This window comes from Sabethes cyaneus, chromosome 1, assembly GCF_943734655.1.
Source record: "Sabethes cyaneus chromosome 1, idSabCyanKW18_F2, whole genome shotgun sequence".
Lineage (NCBI taxonomy): Eukaryota > Metazoa > Arthropoda > Insecta > Diptera > Culicidae > Sabethes > Sabethes cyaneus.
The window spans coordinates 53,879,068-53,899,904 of NC_071353.1; the positions used below are offsets into that span (position 1 = coordinate 53,879,068).

Below are 20,837 nucleotides of genomic sequence, written 5' to 3' on the forward strand. Positions count from 1 at the left end.
ACATTGAGGGCATCATTTTTTCGTCATTTAAAGCAAATATGCGGAAACTGACTGATATATATTTAAGCTAGAGTGACTATATACAGAGTGGCGACATGTCAGCCCAAAGGTATGCAATGCATATTTTCTTTCCCTTTCCTGCATACGCGTTGGATTGGTCGTCTGCTCGATTGGAATGACACTGGCAGATAATTATCATTCCAATTTTGACATTATCGCCACTCTATATATAGTCACTCTAATTTAATAAGTTTGGAAATAAAATATATTGTGTTGCCAAAATGGATACTTTTGTTGCCAAAATCGAGGCATGCCAAAATCGAGCCATGCCAAATTCGAAATGCCACTGTACTTCTATTTTTTCCAAAAAAAAATTAAACATGTTCTGAATCTGAACAGCAACATTCAACATCTGTATCTGAATTGTAAGTTTTATTTTCAAATTTTTGAAAAATTAGTAAAATATTTTTTTAGTGGATATTTTTTTCATGTTCAGAAATCAATTTTATACAACTTTTGTTTAGACATAATTTTTGTAAAATCTATAGTTTTCGAGATACAATCTTTCAAACATAATGCACATGAAAATAAATACACCCTTTTTAAAGATGAGTCTTGAATCTGAATGGCGCAAAAACCTGTGGAAGGTGAATATTTACTCATATCAAACACGTTTGTAAAGTTTCATCTAAATCAGAAAGGTTCAAATTTTGTCATTTACCTATTTCACGTGGCTCTATTTTTCTTGTTCTAACCCCTGTTTTTCTGCAACGCGTATTTGACTTCACTTGAGTACACTTCTCTGTGGTGTTGCTTTTTGTTTATCAACGCAAGCGGTGGCAGCCATAGTTTTCCGCCGTTTATTGCGAGGTATCCAGGTCCATAATGGCTGCTAAGGTAATTCTAAAGTATGTAAATGTAAGTGGCTTTGTCCACGAGCAGGGCTGTCCTGCACTCGGTGCACCTATTTTGATTTTTCGGCTGTAACACCTCATCCAAACAAAATTCGAAAATGTTATGTATGGGGCATTTGTAGACTCATTTATTATTCATAGGATTGCTGAACTAAGTATTACTCTATCTTAAGTATTTACGACTCACTCCCAGTTCACACTGGGCGGTGCACCCAGAGCGCTCTCTGTGCGTCACCCAGTGTGAAGTGAGAGTGCGCCATAAATACTTAAGATAGAGCAATACTTAGTTTAGCAATCTTATAGATAATTATCGACTCTATAAATTCCCCATATATAACATTTTCGAATTTTGTTTGACTGAGGTGCTACAGCTAAAAAAGCAAAATAGGTGCACTAAGTGCAGGGCAGCCCTGTCCACAAGTAAAACAACTTGGCAATAATGCCAATGTAATAATGAGGAAAAATCAAAACAACAGTTGTGCAACAATTGGGCGTGAAGTGTGCAATAATAAGATTTGAAGGTTATTTTGGTGTGCAATAATTGGGTGCCGAGCGGCGATGCAAAAAACATATTTTACACTGTTTTTGTAAGGAATTTAACACAGATGGTTGTGAGAACCTATTTTATATCAGTCTTTTGGTATAGTAAGCGGTTTGGCAAAAAAAATCTTCTTTCATTTGTTCAAAATCATCAAATTTCTGTAGACGAGTGCTTAGCTGTGCAACAAATGTCAATTTACCCTACTCCCAGTCGGTTACTAGCAGGTAATCAAGAAGAAGGATGTATTTAATATTCGATTTATTTTATTCTCTTTTCAATTCCCTATTGGTCTAGATCGAGGGGCAAGACACTGTTGAAAATATATTACTTTTCCCTGTGGAAATATTTTTTCAACCTTAACATATTTACCGTTTCCACCCTAATATAACCTAAAGCCCTATAAAGGTATGCATTTATAGGGCTTTAATAGGGGCTAATATATTAATATATGGATAATATTATAAAGTATCTTACCCCTCGGTCTAGATCACCAATTAAATTTACCATTATATTTATATCATTTGCGTTCAATGTCGTGTTTTCTATCGAGTAAACAAATCTTCCGGATGTTGATTGCCAGACTGATCCTTCAAACACTTGACACCACGTTCGGCGATTCGCTGCTGACCCTGCTTCAGTAGCTCCTTACGATCAACAACGCAAGTGCGAAATTTTTCCATCCGGTTTGCAAAACTATCGGATGCTTGCTCGATAATTCCGGAAAATTTTTTCATCCCTTCACTGCACATCTTTATCGTATTGCTAAGCTGAAATGTAAATCAAGGCTTAACGTTTCCAAATCCTGTGTGGCCACCCAAGAGCAGTGTAACCTTACCAGATTCCCCATGCAGACGGCAATATTTGTTCCATTGCGACCACCCTTGAAACAGGCATCCATTTTGAGAAGTGGCTTTTCTAGCTGGTTCCGCTCATTTTCCACCCACTGTACATGTTGTTCCAGCTGCCGATCTACAAATCGCTTACAAGCTGCCACGTTTTCGTTGACCTTCATTGAGTACTCGTCCAGGTGCTTCTGTATACTCTGTAGACATTGGTTTGTGTCCGGTAAGCAGACCTCCTTATACTGGACAAAGTGATTGGAGAAAAACTCTTTAATTTTTTTATTTTGCTCTCTAATAACACCGTTAATACTTTTCATCGTATCTTGGCTGCGTTTTTTAAAGAGCCCTGCCCATTGCCTACCATACACTTGTAGTGGCTCTCGGTACTGACGAATGATTAATTGCAATGCTTGGCCCATTTCGGAAAACCTTGGAAGCTGAAATGCGTTCGCTACCTGCTGTAGTACATTAGAAAAGTTCGGCAATCGTGGTGCTTCTGGCATTTCGTGCAGTAAGCTTTCAATCTTTTTCAACGGACCAGTATTGGGTTTTAGGTCAATAGGATCCTTGGGAATAATGTCATGAATGCAGGTGTCAGGTCCATCTTGCTCATCTTCCAACAACGTTTCATCGGCGCTGTCTTCGTGGTGCCGCTCCGTCATTCCCTGCAGAAAATAATATACCAGTCATCGAACGTTCCAATACCCACTGCAGTCCTACATCAAATATATCCTTCTCCGCCTGAACCGCACTCCAGAGCGGAAGCAACACTAACAACACGGAAATTGCTTCGTTTCTCATTTCCGATTGCGTGGGATACGACTTCTGGTTGCAAACTGAGCGCTGCAGGCCGTCCGCAATCACTCTTCTATCAACTGTTGTCGGCGCTTGCAGAGTTTGCACATGGTGGACATCAATTGCAGCTTATTTATTCAACTGGAATTCATTGTTTGCCGACGTTAACTGATTCCCCACGCGGGAAGCTATTTCAGGAACACGTCTGCCACTTCAACAGTGTGTACCAGCAGTGCGCTAGATTAGTTTTGCACAGCAGCAGGCCAGGAACAACAGATGAAGCACTTTCTGTTCAATTTTCCAAATTTTCCCTCCCGCCACAACAAACGGTAGCTTCGTAGCTTACATCGACCACATATTCAACACGGCCGTTTGGTAAACTTGCTATCCTGTCAAATCATGCCTGGTCAAAATGCATCATCAACTGCGTAACGTAATCAACATCGGGCGCCTCGATTTATTAATGTTGCTTCTCTTTTCCAACACTGTTGCGTCAAGCTTCGCGCGTACGGTTTATCAGCAAGGGGCAAACTCACGAAACCGCGTTTTGACCACGGGCCATGCTATACCAAACAGCACACGAAGTGTAAATTTTAATTTCATTTTTTCCTTCAACTGTCGGTTTCGACCACAATAAACAAATATAACAGCGATGAACAACTGTTGTGTAATAGGCGGGTGCAACGAATCGACGCAGCCAGTATGGCCGTCAAGTCGCCGCCGCACCGATTCGCTGATGGAAGATTGCGGCGAAACACGACGCCCCGTGTTGTTTCGTGAATTGCAAAACAACTGATGTTGTTTTTTACCTGCGGAGGTCTTGGAGAAAAGCTTTTTACTGTTTTAGTAGATTTTCTTTTTTTTACAATTTGAACATTTCTTGCACCAATGAAGCCAAATTCTTTTCTAATCGAACGTCAGAAATTATTTGATTGAAGCTCTCCTCCACACCCCCATTACCTGCAGGCAACGCAACACAAGCGAGCGTTAAACGAATGCTGAATGCTAAACATACCAAAACTGATCCGCCCCAATCTTCATTGATCCAAATAACTTTTATAAAATGCAAACAGCTCTTCAATTTCTATTTGCTCGCTCTCGCTGTGAAAGCCAAAAACTTCCCTTTCCTATCCGTTGTACGGAGGAGGGTGGAAAGATTCCGAGCTCGAAAATCTGCCCCCACGGGTTTTCCCCGAATCGACACGATGACTTCTGTCAGAGGAAGAGCTTCATCAAAGTATGATGAATACGAGAAAGCAAAAGCTGCTTTGCGCTCTATTTTCCTACCAGAGATAAATACCTGACATCCTACGCTGGGTTACTCTGGCAGCTGCAGGCTCGTAGCCACGTAGCCAGCGACTTCCTCGCCCGTTCCGGGTTGATTGACGGTGTGAAAAATGTTTTATTCATATTTTTAATCAAGTGCATTTTTCTTATCATTATTTTCATTCAAATGACTTTGAAATTTCTACGTTCCCTAAATACTATCCTAATCTCGCGCGTTTTGCGATTGTTGTGTGCGATATGCTGATGGCTCACTCTGGCTACGGACCTGTGACTGTGACTGTGTGACAAACAGAGGAACGAGGAAACCTAAGAAGCTACTGGGAGAACTGGAAAGAAAAACATAATCAACGAAAACACGATGAAACTCGATTCTCCGGTGTGGTTAGTAAGTAGTCTTTAGGACAGCTTCCCCAATTACACTAGGGTTTTTTGAGCGGTTTCATCTTGAACGGAAATGGCTTTTTAATGCGGGGTGCGGTGGTTAACCACCACCTACAGGTGTACTCAAGTGTATTAAATACATTTTATTTCACACTTTCTACAAGCAGAGGATGTAATATTTTACGGTAGTCAAATCGTATATTGGAATCCGTTACATTTTCATCAAACCAATTTAACCTGGTGTTAAAAACGGACCACCACCACTGTCTGCTCTCTGAGAGATACGATTAAAGGGTGTCCCACATCAAATTGCACCACGGAAGCAACGCTGTAGAAAATTACCCATTGGATATTTTCTTTTGAAAATTTGAGTAGAAGCAGTTTAGAGTGTATTGTTTACACTCTATTTTTATCGCGGTTAGTTTTTCGAAAATTGGAATGGCGTCACCCGAAAAGCAACGTCGCGAATTTATTTTGCACAAGCACCTGAAAAATCCTCAACTCTTTCATCATGAATAATGAGACTTACGTCGCAGCTTCCGGGGCTACTGTACTTCACCGCCCAGCACAACTTTGATGTTCCGCAGGAAATAAGAATGTAGAAACTTTCATACTTTAAACTAATCTCAAGGGGGAGGGGGGGGGGTCTTACAAAGGTACAAGTACCAGCGAACCACATGCCCTGGCGGGTGTTGTGAGTTCGAATCCGGTTATAATCTCAGATTATAGCTTGGTTCGACTCATGTTCGACTCACCTTCCAGCATTGGACAAAAGGTAGGAGTCAAAATGACTACTTGTCAAGCGTAGCTACCAATAACCCCTCCCCCCTCCTTCCCTTTCCGCTCTTCCCCTCCTTCCCCAAAAAAAATTTTCATTTCTTTCCCCTACCGTCCCTTCATCAATTGTAGAACCATCGTTTCAAAAAAATATTTATTTCATAGTTTGCCAAGAAATACATTATTTGGCCAAGAAATACATCATGTGGCAAACGTGGTGCGCCTTTCGTGACTACCGGGACTGTAAACGGGCATATCTACTTCAAGGAGTGTTCACAGAAACATCCGCTTCCTCTGTCGAAGCAACACGCCAGTCGATCATCTGGGCGGATCTACCTTCGTGCCAATATTCGAAGGATATATTGGAGTGGTACGATGCCAACGGAGTCACTTTCGTATCCAAGGACATGGACGCCTCCAATGCACCGGAACTAAAGCCCATCGAAAAATACTAGGCTATTATGAAGCGGGCACTACGGAAACATCCCAAGGAGGTAAAGTCTGAGGAAGACATGAAGAAAAAGTGGATTTTTGTACAGATGAAGCTGCAGCTAGGTTGTACAAATTTTTTTAGGTGTAGTTAAGCGTAAAATGCGAGCATACGGTTATGGTATTAACGTTGAATGAAACAAATGCGCCAAAAGCTTACTAATGGGTTATATTTTGTTGTCAGAAAGTTTGAAAAGGATCGGTCAATTAGGCAATTTTCTACAGCGTTTCTTCCGTGGTGCAATTTGATGTGGGACACCCTTTGAGGCTTGTTCGCGACAAAATCTGGACACCTAAATTTTGCAATAAAACAAATTTGCTAGAAGTTTAATCCATGAAACAATTTAGTATCATTTATGTGTGTATCAAACAAATTAACTTATTTGGTCTGCATGAAAAATTGGCGAACTTTGGAGTTTACCCTTGCCATGAGGGTCAGTGCAGACTTGTTGGCAACCAATTTAGCTGCCTTTGTCCAAGATTTTCAAAATTTATCTATGGTTGTTACTTGTTGTTTGTGCTGGGCCTGGGACAGCTCTCTCTTCACCAAAGCCCAATACCGCTCGATGGGGCGTAACTCTGGACAGTTAGGTGGATTCTCCTCCTTCGGTACAATATGGACTCCATTAGCATCATTCCATTCCAAAACATCTTTGACGTAGTGACAGGATGCCAAATCAAGCCAAAACAGCGAGGGTACATCATGGCTGTGTAGGAACGGTAACAATCGTTTCTGCAGGCATTCTTCACGGTACATTTCCTTGTTAACCGTTCCCGTAGTGATGTAACTTTTGCTTGCTCGACCACAGCTGCATACAACCTGCCATACTAAATATTTTTTGGAGAACTTGGCTTTCTTCTTGTCCTAAAATGCTCTGCAACGCCATTCCGTTTCATGGCAGTGTAAAAAGACATACCAGGAAGCTGTTTAAAGTCTTCTAGGACATACGTTTCATCGTCCATTATAACGCATGGAAACTTCATTAAATATTCGCGACAAAGCTTACGAGCGCTTGTTTTGGCCGTCGTATTTTGCTTATCATTACGGTTTGGCACAGTCCTCACCTTGAAAGACTTCATGCCTTGTCGTTGCTTAGAAGAGTGTAGAAGTATGCACGAATGTTGGCGACATTTTTATTTTACGCGCAATGGTACGTACAGAAAGATCTGGTCTCCTCCGTAATATTTGTTTTACCTTCGCATTCTTGTGGTGGTTGCTCAGATCCGTTTTTGTTCCACTTCCCTTCTTCCTAGCTGTTGTCAAACGAGTATCGAACGATTTTAAAACACTGTGAACAGTGCTTGGAGAAAATCCAAGCTTTTTGGCAAGTTTTCTTAATGAGAGATCCGGATTTTCATTGCGACCGCACACAATTGCTTTTCGCACCTGCTCTTCTTTCGACGCCATTTTACGCTGAGCGCTTGTAATATAAACAAGTGTTATATTTTCAGAAAGAACAGACATACGTCTACCACTCTGCAAAATATTTCACTCATTGTTAATGTACTTCCGAAGCTGTGTGTGTTTAGGGGTGTCCAAATTTTGTCGCGAACAAGCCTTATAGGGTGATTTATATATTTTGGAGAGTCGTTGCGCATACTCTATTTTGAACTTTTACGGCAAAATCAAATGGAAAATGTTCAAAATAGAGTAGACGTAACGCTTGTCCAAAATACATGATTCACCCTACTGTATGTATTGTCATACTTAAGTTGAAACATTCTGAAAGTAGCAGATGGGGAATAAGTTCCTACAAAACGTTTTTCATTGAGGGTAAAAGTTTTCTTAACAACGGCACAAAATTGGAAATTTGCAAAAAAAAAATATTGTCTCGAATTCAAACCATTATCGCGGAACAAATGCAATTTCCTTGAAAATTATCAGACCGAAGAAAACAAACAGTCATGGTTTCCCAACGCTTACCGTGCCACGTGGAGTAACGTACGTGCATACATATATGTTAGGCCTTCAACTGCCGAAAACTGCCAGTAGGTATGATCAAACGGCTTTTGTTTTACCATGTAGGAATATCGTTATCATTGGTTTAGACATGAGTGCACACTGGGCGATTTTGCAAATACACGCGATTCGAATTTTAACATGTGGCTTGATTACGTGGCACACCGACCGTGGTTTATTGCTATCCATTTCGTGATCCAACGACAGTAAAGTAAGGGTCTTTTGTTTCGTGCAGTCTCATTTAGGCGGGTGGTCGTGACGGCGGTTTAATCACTCGATTACTCGAAAATTCCGCACTACAGCAGTGGCTCGAAATTTGATGACCTTCTTTTACGACAATTGCAATTTTAACTTCCCAATTGATAGTTATTCGTTGTTTTCATTTCTTTTTATTGTTCCAGCCTCTTGTTGGTGATAACAAGCCATCTTATTGGAACTATTATCGAACGACCGAACGAATCGAGCAAGTAGGTCTTATGAAACAGGATGAAGGAAATGGATCCGTTGGTAGACAGATGCAGTAGTAAGCTGGGAGCACATTATCGCAGCTCTTGCCAGGATTGTAGCGCTGGAGGACGGTGTCACAGCAGTAGCAGCAACAACCACGGCAGACATCGGTGGCATCTCGATGCCGCTCGGCAGTGGAGTTTGTTGCTGCTGATAGTCGGACTCCTGTTTGCACAGGTCATCTCTAGTAGTAGTACTCCCTTAGATGATAGTAGTAGTAGTGGTAAGTATCAAACCAGATTAACATAATTAACATAAATGGCATAAATTTGACAATTCGCCCATAAGACTGTCAAATCATCGCTGATGTATGCATGAATTCACATTGCTAACGGGTGACAACTAAAATTTTGGATTTTTTTCTCAAGCTGTCAAAAAAAGACAAAGATACATGACGAAGATCGGATTTATCGAAATTGACGATACATTATCCATTGTTGAAAAAAATTAGTGTACATTTGAAAACGGTCCGTAATCGGCTGTTCGGCGAAGCTTCCGCTTGATGTCCGAACAGGAGCGTTGTACGGCCGTCATGTCAACTTTGCGAATGCATCTCTTGATTCTACCAATCAACTGTTTGCAATTCGTGGCTCTCCAGTTATTTTTGTACACCAAGGAACTCAAATCCCGAAGAAATCTTCGACTGGGTGCACTAAGGCAGATTTTTCGGGTTGTGGTTTTTGGATAAAAATGGGTATCCAGGAACGATTGTGTTTTTTGGCGTAAGGCGATGATGCTCTATCTGGCCAAAAGACGTATTGTCCATCTGCATGATGTTTTTGTAGAAACGGGATCAAAATTTTCTTCAAACATTCGTCTGATGCATCTTAATTGATAGCCAAACCAGAGGGCTTGTTGTTGAAGAAATGAGAAAGAGAACGATGTCCTTCTGCGTCCATAATTTTGGCTGGTCTTCTACTACCTTGCTTGCGAATAGTTGTTGGGCATCCTAGGATACGGTAAACAGTCGAGGTCGCAACATATTCGCTTTTTAAATGTTGTACCGTATACTTTTTGCCGAGATTTCTGTGGCAGTTCGTAGATGTGTACAACGCGCTCCTGGGCTGCTTCTTGTTTCGGCGTCATTTTAAGCAAAACAAGGCACAACAAAAAGAGGAGAGAGAGCACTAACACATACATACTCTTATTTCTCTCTGAGCTCATTTTTTGTTGAGTATAGAGGCCTCAAAAAAATTCAAAAATTTTAGTTGTCACCCGTTTTTTATCCCATGAACATTATACCAGAACACACGTTTAGTTACTTGACATCTAATGGTTTTGATTCTACTAATTAAAACCAACGGCAAAACTCATGCTAGAGCTTTCATTTTCCAGTCACACTTTTAATATTCATTTATCCAACTGTGCTCAAAAAGAGAAAGACCCGAACGTTGGACGATGAATCAACTAAAAGCGGCATATAAGATAAGCTTCACTTCCCTAGCAACTAACGGCCTCAACTTGGTTTAGCACTTTTGAGCCCCCCTATTCCTGGTACCGGTAAGGAACTTAAAGAGAATAGTTTTCACTGCATAGTCGTCCGGCATCCTTGCGACTTAACTGGCTCCTGTAGCCTCCCGGCGTTCGCTAGGTGCACCATGGGAATCTCTCCAAGTGGTGCCGGTGGTTCATACGCCTCCGCCATTCTCCGTGTATCGTTTGTGCTCCCCTAAAAATAGTCCGCAACACTTTTCGTTCAAATACGCGCACGTATGTCTTCCTCAAGCAAAACTACTGTTTCAAGTCCGTAGAGGACTACCGGTCTGATTGGCGTGTTGTACATCGTCAGCTTTATGCGGCGACGTATGCTCTTTGAACAAAGCGTCTTGCGGAGGGAAAAGTAGATCCGACTTCCAGCTTGAATGCGTCGTTGAATCTCCTTACTCGTACTGTTGTCGGCGGTGACCAGAGATATGGCAAAAATTTGGCTCATCACCCAATATCAGGAAGATTTTGACCTTTGCCTATTTGTCTGGCGCTAGAGTATAGTGCAGTGTCCGATGAAGAGTACCGTGATAATCCGTACTTCACTACGAGTTAAGACGAGTACTTAGTTTACTTAGTTTAGTACTTAGTCGTAGTAAACTACGACAAGATCTAGATAGATAACGTATGCATTAAAAATCGGATGAAAGGCTCGTGGCGTAAACGGTGATTTTTGATAAAATCCGATATGGCGACCAAACCCAAGATGACCGGCAAAAAAATGTTCACTCCATTTGAAAGCCCTGTTCATGTTCTTCACAGAACCATGCCATTTATTAGTTGTTTCATTGCAAATTCAGGAAATATCACATGATATAGATATCAAGATTTGCGAATAATTCAACTTTTTTTCCAGTTCCAATATTTTGAAAACCTCGTGTCAGTAATGGCTCCGTTTCAACGAGAATTACTCACTGGTAAGCTAGCCTTGAAACACCAGTCCTCTAAACGTAATACAGTAGGTCATTAGGACCCAATTAGCTTAATATCTGCGTGTTACACGTTCTAGATCTCAAAGGATTCTTACAACAGTGTCTCTGTTAACCATAATTTGCGGTGAGCGATAACATAATGGGCATTTAACAACTTAATGGCGCCTCCTGTTTAAGGTTTGAAAACCGGATACATAATCATGAATAGGTACAATAAGCAAATCGCTCATTGAATAGTGATAATTAAAAATTACAATAGCTCAACATATGAATGAGAAATCAATCCGTTTCCGCTTTAAAGGTCGATTCGGGTTCCTTTTTGGTAGGAAGTTAAATGTTGACTTTCAACCCGTTACAATTAGCTACGCTCTAGAGTGTTTCAATTATTGCACATTGCAAATTTGAATAATACATAATAATAAAGCGATGATTCTATTCTTCTGCTTCATACTCAAAATCTCTTTTTATATAAAACTTATTCACTGTAGAATGGTCCGTTCATAAATAATAATTGAGTTGCCATTATTTTTATTAACATACAAAGTATTAATTTTGATTGGTTTTTATTCTCTACCTCTCTTTGATGTCAAACTGTCTTTAAAAGTAGTTACCTAAAAATGTGAAAGAATTATAAAAGTTTTTTCTCCGTGTGTACCAAAGTTACTAATTAAGCGGTTGAGCTCTGGTATTTTCATCTAAATAAAGTTTCCATTATTAATTTCCGTCCCGGAGAAGACAACTATTTCAATATAATAGCATCTCTGAATACACCAATTTTCTAAAAACGCAAGAAATTTATTTTAGTCAACCTTGATCTTGGGCCACTGTGCAATGTCTGCGTTTGACATAGCCATTCAAGTCATTCTGTTCAAACAATATCATCGCTCTCATTGAAGCATATTCGAATCTAAATGGCAAGCAAGCATGCAGAACCAATGTGGTCGAGCGCCACCCAAAATCACTCCCGCGAAATAATCAATCATTTAGTCATCAAAGGGAACAGCTAAATTGAATTGCCATTAAATAGCTAACGGTTCGGAGTGCCCGCAATAGAATCTCGCGAGTAGGAAGAACAGCCACCCCCTTTTCAGTAAAATTCTATTATATATCTTCCTTTTACCGATAACTGAAAGGCTACATGTCTAGAAATGGCTGGAAATGGCTCCGCGCTCGAGCTACAATATTAAAAACTGTGGTGTACAAGTTAAATTTTAGATGAATATCGATTGCCTGGGTAGATGCTATTTATAATACCGAACCGAATTGTCTAGGGCACTGTTGAAGTACTGGCTGACTGGTAATCATATTTATAATCGATGCTCAATTTTAAAGTCATACATAATTTTCTCGTTGATTTGACATAGGGGACATGTGTATAATGTGGCACCGGTGGGCAATACGCCCCAGTTTCTTTATTCCTAAGCTAGCACAAATTAAAATGCAAAACCAATGAGAAACCTTAAAATTCGTTGAAAACAGCCTACTATGCAAGTTTGACAGTTTTCACTGGCTGTCAACCCAAAAGAAAAATAAATTTGTTTTTTAACAGCTTCCGATGTAATTTTTTGCGTCGTTTCCGGAAGCTTTAAGATCTGAAAATATCCTTTTGTTGCGATTCCATTACGTAAAGTGGAACTCTTAAACATTATCTCAGATAAAACACCTGTGAGAAATGCTTAGTTTGCTTACTTATTTAATACTAGTTGAGTCCAAATCTTACGATCCAGAAAATATAAATGTCTGTTCAGAATTCAGGAAACTGCGGATACATTCGATTGGCCAGTGTTTGCGAAGATGTTTAATCTTTGTATTAGTTCTTTGAGTTCTTATATTGCATAATATTGCTCTAAGATGTAGCACATAAAAGAGTCATAGCCGGAAACTGAAACAAATAGCTTTTATGGTCGTATTGGATTTTATTTTACTGAATAAAAACATTACCTCTCTGGGCTGATTCTATAGGCAGGCAAATCGGCTCTTTAATGTGAGTGGCGCTGAACCGTCTATTGTCTGCCACAAACCGATTCATGTGGTCAGTATTAAGTCAGACAGAACGGAATGGCAAAATTCTAACTTCGAGAAAAACGCATTCAAAGTTTGCTGCATTCGAAATCATCTTCTAACTCTGGTTGTTTGCAACATTTATGTAGTCTGATTAGAGTAAAATGTTGCTTAGAAAATTCTTGATCGTTTGCTATCATTAACTCATTTTTTAAAATTTTGCGACTTGGTCCGGTCTGATTTAACACCGACCATATACTATCGCGACAAACAATCGAGTCAAGCAGTTGGATCGAGCAGTCGAGTCGAACAGCCTAGTCGAGCAGTCCAGTCGAACAGTTTATTCGAGCAGTTGAGTCGAGTAGTCCAGTTGAGCAGCTGAGTCCGGCAGTTGAGTCTAGCAGTCGAGTCGAGTAATCCAGTTGAGCAGTTGAGTCGAGTAGTCCAGCACTCGAATCGAACAGTTTAGTCAGGCAGTCGGGTCAAGTGGTTCAATCGAGCAGTTAAGTCGAACAGTTGAATCGAGCAGTTAAGTCGAGCTGTCGAATCAAACAGTTAAGTCAAGCAGTTGAGTCGAGCAGTCGGGATGAGTGGCTAAGTCGAGCAGTCTAGTCGAGCTGTTGAATAAAGCTGTCAGTTGACTCGAGCAATCAAATGGAGTAATCTAGTCGAGCAGTTGAATCGAGTAGCCGATTCGAATAGTCCAATCGAGTAGCTGAGTCAAGCAGTTCATTCGAGCAGTTGAGTCGAGTAGTCCAGTCGAGCAGTGGAATCAAGCAGTTGAATCGAGCAGTTGAGTCGAGCGTCGAATCTAACAGTTGAGTCGAGCGTCGAATCTAACAGTTGAGTCGAGCAGTCTAGGCGAGCAGATGAATCATGCTGTCCAGTCAAGCAGTCCAGTCGAGCAGTCGAATCGGACAGTCCAGTCAAGCAGTTCAATCGTGCAGTTAAGTCGAGCAGTCGGGTCGAGTAGTAAGTCAAGCAAATGTGTCAAGCAGTCGAATCGAGTAGTTAAGTCGAGTGCTCCACTCCAGCAGTTGAGTCGAGCAGTTCAGTCGAGCAATTCAGTTAAGCATTCCAGTCGAGCAATTAAATCGAGCAATCTAATCGACCAGTCCAGTCGAGCAGTCTAGTCAACCAGTTGAGCAATCGAGCAGACCAGCAGTCGACCAGTGAGGTGACTGAGAATACAACCCACTGCTACAAAAGCATGACGTCTTGTCAGGGACCTGTTTTTAGTTACCGATAAGCCTCTTATGACGTCCTGTCAGAGACCTGGTTTTCAGTACAGACATAAGCCTCTTATATAAATAGATTTTTCCCACCATGTCGTATGCGGCCAATATGTCCCACTTGTAGCGGTGCAATATGCCCCATTGCAGATGTAGCTATGAATACAACTAAATAGATATAAGTGACAGTTTAGTGCGACTATTAGCCTCAGTTAGTATTGTAGAATAAAAGTGCTAGGAATAATTTATCAACCACGTCTAAATTCCAGGTAAATTGCAGATTACTGAACTATGCGGGGCAATATGCCCTACCTGTAGTATAATATGCCCCATGCAGAAAAGAAAAGCTATCCCAGGAGAGTAACACGAGGTTTAATTTAGATGAAAATACAATATTTTGACAATCTATACCTATAAAGAAGGATTTCTGTCTGTCTGTCTGTCTGTCCGTATGTTCCTTATAGAATCGAAAACTACTGAACCAATCGGCATGAAAATAAGCATGTAGAGGTTTTTTGGGGCCAGGAAAGGTTTTAGTGATGGTTAGAAACCCCTCCCCCACTAAAAGGGGGGAGCTCCCATACAAATGAAACACAAATTTCTGCATAACTCGACAACTAATCAAGCAAATAGAACTAAATTTGGCATGTGGGTGTTTTCGGTGACAAGAATTTATTCTATGGTAAATTGAGACCCCTCCCCTCTTTATAAGGGGAATTATAACTTCTCTCCTCTTTAAAAGGGGGGGGGCTTCCATACAAATTTCCTCATAACTCGAGAACTAATCAAGCAAATGGAACCAAATTTGGCATGTGAAGGTTTTCGAGGGCAAGAATATTTTCTATAGTAAATTAGGACCCCTCCCAACTTTAAGAGGGGGTGCTTCTACACAAATGAAATATAAATTTCCTCATAATTCGAGAACTAATCAAGCAAATGGAACCATATTTGGCATGTGAGTGTTTTTGGAGACAAAATTTTTTTCTATGATGAATTTGAACCCCTACCCACTTTAGGAGGGGGGCTCCTATACAAACGAAATTCAAATTTCCTCATAACTCGAGAACTAATCAAGCAAATAGAACCAAATTTGGCATGTGGAGGTTTCTGGAGGCAAAAATATTTTCTATGGTGAATTAGGACCCCTCCCAACTTTAAGAGGGGGTGCTTCTACACAAATGAAATACAAATTTCCTCATAATTCGAGAACTAATCAAGCAAATGGAACCATATTTGGCATGTGAGTGTTTTTGGAGGCAACCATTTTTTCTATGATGAATTAGGACCCCTTACCTTTTTAAGAGGGGGGGCTCTCATACAAACGAAATACAAATTTCCTCATAACTCTAGAACTAATCAAGCAAATGGAACCAAATTTATTATGTGGGTGTTTTTGTAGGCAAGAATATTTTCTATGGTATATTTTCTATGGATTTCCACACTTTAAGACGGGGGGGCTCCTATACAAATGAAAAACAAATTTCCTCATAACTCGAGAACTAATCAAGCAAATGGAACCAAATGTGACATGTAAGTGGTTTTGGACGCAAGATTTTTTTCTATGGTGAATTGAGACCCCTCTCTTCTTTAGAAAGCGAGTTATGGCCCATCTTCCCTTTAAAAGGGTGGGCTTCCATACAAATGAAATGCACATTTCCTCTTATCTCGAGAACTAATCAAGCAAATGGAACCAAATTTGGCATGTGGGAGTTTTAGATGGCCCCCTCAGTAGTCTTTCATTCCAACGTTACACTTCTATTTTTGTTTTCACAAAGTGCTTCTCAGTCCCAGATAGTAAACAAAGACGTAGTCCTACGTCAAAAAGTTCTGTTCTTTGTGCTCCGATTGTACTTTTTTTTTATTTGGCCATAACACCTCAGCCAAGCGAAATTTGAAAAAATTACAGCCACCCTGTCCACTTTGTTCGCCGCAGAACACCAATTTGGCTTATCCTGTTTGTCAATTCCAACAGTTGTTCGGGTGTTCTTCAGGATTCGCATGACGATGAGTGATTTCTCTACTGGGCGGTGCTCTGGCGTGTCGGAAGAGTGCTTATTTTTGGGCACCATCTGTCGATTAGGCGACATCCATTTAGTACGTCACGCAAATTTTGACCAAAATCAACCCCCCCTCCCCATCCACATTTCGTCACACATTCGGTGGCCCCCCTGAGAAAGTACGTCACGGTAACCCCCCCCCCCCCCTTCACAACAAAAAAATAGATTTTCATTTCAACCTTTTTATTTAAAGCTATCAAATGAATTAAAGCAAATCAAATAAGGAAAATTTTCGAGCTTATAAGTCATCGATTCACGGATTTTGAAGATGATCAGAAGACGCTGATGTGAAGTCGATTAATGTTTCGCGCATATCCACGTCCTTTACATCCATCCACTCAAATTCGTCTGATCTAGTTGAAAGAATGAAAGAAGACCGCCCAGCTAGCTTCGAGGTACGATGCTGGTCTAACAAGCCAGTCGTCGTATGTTCGAATCTCGGCTAGGCAGTGCTTGCTAGTTAGAGTCAGTAGGATTGTTGCACTGGCCCCGTAATTTTCCTGTACTCTAACAGCCGGCTGCGAAGTCTGTCGATAAAGAAGGGTAATGTCTAAAGACGGTATAAACCCATGGCTTTGCTTTTTTAGTTGAAAGAATCAGGACTTCCTGTTGACGTCTTGCAGCAACACGCATTGGAAGAACTTTTCTGACGGATTTTGTCATTTTGTGTATTCATTCAATCGTGCAATCATTCAACACTACGTTAGATGCGAAATTTAGTCCGCAAGTGGCATAAATTCTATTCTTCAGATAGCTTTTGAGTGAGGGGCAGTATAAATTATACCGAAAAACCTTAAAAGCAGCCGTGGAACTTCGGTATGAGTTTGTGTTGATCGATTGAGTTTAGCACGAATATCAAGGGAAAACATTGCCGTGGGTCTATGGTAGCACCCCGTAGCCCCTCAGGAGTTTGTGTGACTGCTATTTGCGGATGCAAAAATCTTTTAGGTAGGATGGTACTCAAGCAGCTCTTCAGCGGTGTACTGCATATTCTGTAAAGCCTTAATGGAGAGTTTATACTACATAGAAGAATAAATGAGCCCTGTTCACACATATATGTTGAAAAAAAGTTTTCATTCTAAAAATTTAACTATTTGTTCCATCAGAACGTTAATTTTATAGAAGCCTTCAATAGTAGTATCTTAAAATGAAGGCTAAATTATAATTTCCCGAATAAATTTTTCATTTGATATTTTTTTTCATGTGACGTCACATAACTACATACCCCCCCTCCCCCCTACGTCACAAATCGTCACGTTTAGGTCTACCCCCCCTCCCCCCTATAAGCGTGACGTACTTTATGGATGCCCCCTTATTGGCGGCATACCATTCCATGACCTTTGTTCCCTAATGGATGCGAATTCCGGTCAAAAACACTTTTACTTACCTATTTGCCCATGTCCGTCGGTCCAGCAAAACTGCCGACGGCTACCCGCCATGGCTTTTACCTGTCGCCAGGACGGGTTCTCGTCTACAGCTCGGATGTCGTTGGCTAAGCTGCGGCACCATGAGCCTCTTTCTCTACCTCTTCTTGGGCTGGCAAAGATGGGTAAGCTTTGAGCATCTAGGCTAAAATACAATCTATCCCTGGCGCTCTATTGGATTTCATACTCTTAATAGCCGCTTCAAGTTCATCCAGGGAAGGAGCCTCCAATTTGACGCGATTAATTCGACGAACTGTTGGCCCAAGTGCTCCGAAGTGCTTGAGTGCTCCCTTAGAGTACAGAACAATTGGGGGTAGTCCTATGATACTATTGACTTAAACATCCTCATAAACGGCATAAAAATGAGCTCATGTTGTCATTCGACATTGAATGGTCTTGATTCTACTAAGATATATCCATATGTGACTTCATTATGTAATCATTATCTCTCATCATGGCACAAAACAAGGCTCATTGAGATGAGTGAGCTCTAGTAATTGACAACCGCTAATTCTGGTTTCTGCTTTTAATTTTCAAAGTGTTGCTTTATTACATTACTTTTCTTCGACAATACATTCCGATTGCTAAAATTTGTATATGACCTTGTTGTTACACGAAACCACAAACGTTTGTGGTGTGTTGAACAACTAATCAAAAACTACATGTGAGGATATTAACAGTGAAATTCTCAGACACTTCTAAATAATTCAATACAGTGTGAATTTGCTGTGAAACCATGCAAACAGTGAGGTTAAATACTCAACAATGAGTGACTCGCCATCACATGGAAAATCCGACGATACAAATAATGAAATTACCAATTCGCAGCACACTGTTTCGGTTTGTCCTTGGATACAAAGCGAAAGACAATCTACTTCCACCAAACCGTCATCGGCGAGGTATTTTTAATCACTTCTAACGACTGTATGGAACGCGTATGTGCAATTAAAAATCTAAATCTACAACCGCGGGTTGAACAATAGCTACTAATGGGTCGGGTTGTTCAGTTGCCGTCACTCACCATTTCCGCCACTCGTAACTCTCAATCCTTCGTCACAGAGCCAGAGATGTACGGAATGTGAACGAGCTCTGACAGAATACCTTTCGTAAATGTATGTACACGTAGTGACAAAGTGGGGTGTTTATGACGAGTGTACCTAATGATAGAAGAAACAATAAAATCCCACATCATCCGGTCAGTCAGTTTGCCACTCGAATGTTCCGAAAAGGTAGGGAATTTCCATTATACATATATTGTCTTCCGACAAACAGGAATGTGTGCGAATGAGTTTTCACACAAGACAAAGGCCAAAACAACAACAGAATGTAAAAATTGCGAAAAGGCTAACAACAAGGCATACCTACTACCTACATAGCATCGAAAATTGAACAAGCCTCGAATAAAAAAAAACCATCCTTTTTCCGCTAAACACCATCATCGAGTAAATTCGACAAATGAACATTACGGTTGCGTGTACTTTTTACCCCCAACCCTCTTCTATTCGACCGGCGGCGGAGGGTGGCTTTCAATTACAAGGCTCGATTGGGACACGTCTGATGTTTGCATGACTGGTAATTAATTTAGGCATGCAATGGTGGAGGTACTCGATGTTCGTACACGATGTGCTCGGCAAATAGAGCAAGAAATGTGAATTTCGGTTCAATTTGGTTTTTGCTTAGATCGATCCACTTGAGAGCGTTAATAAATAAGCTGATATATTTATATGAAAAATGAAAACTTTTATCAACTGTGTCAAGTTCTATATCAATCGCTGGTAGCGTGACGAACACCATCCGTCATACGTAAACATGATCCATACATTATTTCAAGATTTTAATAGAATTATACCCGCAAGTACTAAGTTTTTCACACGAGTTGAATCTAACACTTCTTGTCTGTACATGTGCATCCATTTAGGGAGATGAAATATTTCGGAATTTACATTTCTTAAAAAACTGCACTTCATCATGTACGAGATTTTTTTCGTCTATCATGGACAGACAGCAATTGTTTACTAAGATCTTTGCATATATTCTTTGAGACGTGTGCAAGAGTTATTCAACTCCCACAAAAAAGTGGAAATAGTTTGAATCACTGCTTAATAGGGGTCAGTCCCGGCGTAGTGGTTAGCATTCACGCCTCTCACGCCGAGGACCTGGGTTTAAATCCCAACCGCGCAGAAGTCACGAATGACCCAAGCGGGTTAAAGTGACTATAATCTAACATAAAAAACTTCTTAATCTTTTAAGTGTTTACTCAGAGTGATCAGCAGATTCTCTTCGTCCAATTCAAAACAGATAAGAAAACCAAGAGGAACTAGACAAAAGTAGCGATTTTCCTACATTATCTTTTCGTCGATAACGAAGATGATTCCATAAATAATAAGGCCAAGTAGCAGTTCAAATGTAATTCACATCATAGTTGGTTTTAATGCTGTTTTTCGCGACAAAGAAGTCGGGAAAATAAACAAAGACCCTACATATTCATTGTTGGTTAGCTTTAAATTCACTCATCCACGGAGATTATGCATCCAACTGGAATGGAGCGATTGGCTAGAAGGAAGTACTGTCCATTTACAGCAAAACATCGAATGTGCAGACGCCTCGCGTGAGTCTGGATTCGTTTGAGGTTAGAATGAAAATGAAAAGAATCCAGTATTTTTAAATAGTTATTCTGACAACTCAAGTAACATTTTTGTCGTATAATAACCTTTTAAAATAGTGTACAGCTGATTCCCTTGGAACAAGCGTTTTATAAGCTATTATACAACAAAAATGGTACTTGGGAAGTTGTAGCAGTTTGGAATGAAACTTTTGGAATTGTTAAGTTTTTTAATTTATCAGTCACGATAATATCGAATTGATTTTCAAAAAAAATCATATTGATTTTTTACTAGTTGCTGCTTTAAGAAATTAATTAACCCCGATTCCAAAACACTATTGGTACTATTGCAAACACTACTTGCCACTTGTAGACTGTTTAAGTACATTCAAACATACAACTTAATGTTAACAAGGTTACACAGTGTCTTAGAAACTGTTAAATATCGTCTAATGGCTAACATAGCGTGTTCAGTAAGTTAACACACAATTGGAAACCAAAACGATTTCTATGTGAAATTAATTTAAAAATTTTTCTTTGCTTATCATTGGCAATCAACCGATACCAACTGCTTCGATACGAGTTTTCGTTTCTGATATTATGAAACAATT

General features: G+C 40.3%; 2 protein-coding genes across 13 annotated transcripts in view; one reads left to right on the plus strand and one right to left on the minus strand.

Annotated features, from left to right (window-relative positions):
* LOC128744689 (uncharacterized) overlaps positions 1–20,837 on the plus strand; it is a 172,890-nt gene that overhangs the window by 114,730 nt on the left and 37,323 nt on the right. For 4 of the 12 annotated variants that reach the window (XM_053841897.1, XM_053841914.1, XM_053841906.1 and 1 more), the window contains exon 3: positions 8,388–8,716. In XM_053841897.1, the coding sequence (XP_053697872.1) occupies positions 8,473–8,716 (244 nt within the window). In that variant the 5' untranslated portion in view covers positions 8,388–8,472. Of the gene's footprint in view, positions 1–3,335; positions 4,765–5,403; positions 5,536–5,702; positions 6,032–7,996; positions 8,020–8,387; positions 8,717–20,837 lie in introns of those variants that run through there. The other 8 variants (XM_053841889.1, XM_053841949.1, XM_053841862.1 and 5 more) reach the window with 8 other exon arrangements.
* On the minus strand, positions 1,701–3,151 carry LOC128744761 (uncharacterized). The gene is made up of 3 exons (XM_053841993.1): positions 3,018–3,151; positions 2,291–2,962; positions 1,701–2,222 (listed from the first exon to the last, which is right to left on the minus strand). The coding sequence occupies exons 1-3, from the start codon at positions 3,096–3,098 to the stop codon at positions 1,998–2,000; spliced, it is 978 nt and encodes a 325-aa protein (XP_053697968.1). The 5' UTR covers positions 3,099–3,151; the 3' UTR covers positions 1,701–1,997.

Excerpts from the sequence above, each read along its gene's own strand:
- LOC128744761 (XM_053841993.1), bottom strand. The coding sequence starts at position 3,098 with ATGAGAAACGAAGCAATTTCCGTGTTGTTAGTGTTGCTTCCGCTCTGG. Across the intron at positions 2,963-3,017 it reads CGGAGAAGGATATATTTGAT|GGAATGACGGAGCGGCACCA; the intron begins GTAGGACTGCAG and ends TATTTTCTGCAG. Across the intron at positions 2,223-2,290 it reads CCGTCTGCATGGGGAATCTG|CTTAGCAATACGATAAAGAT; the intron begins GTAAGGTTACAC and ends TTTACATTTCAG.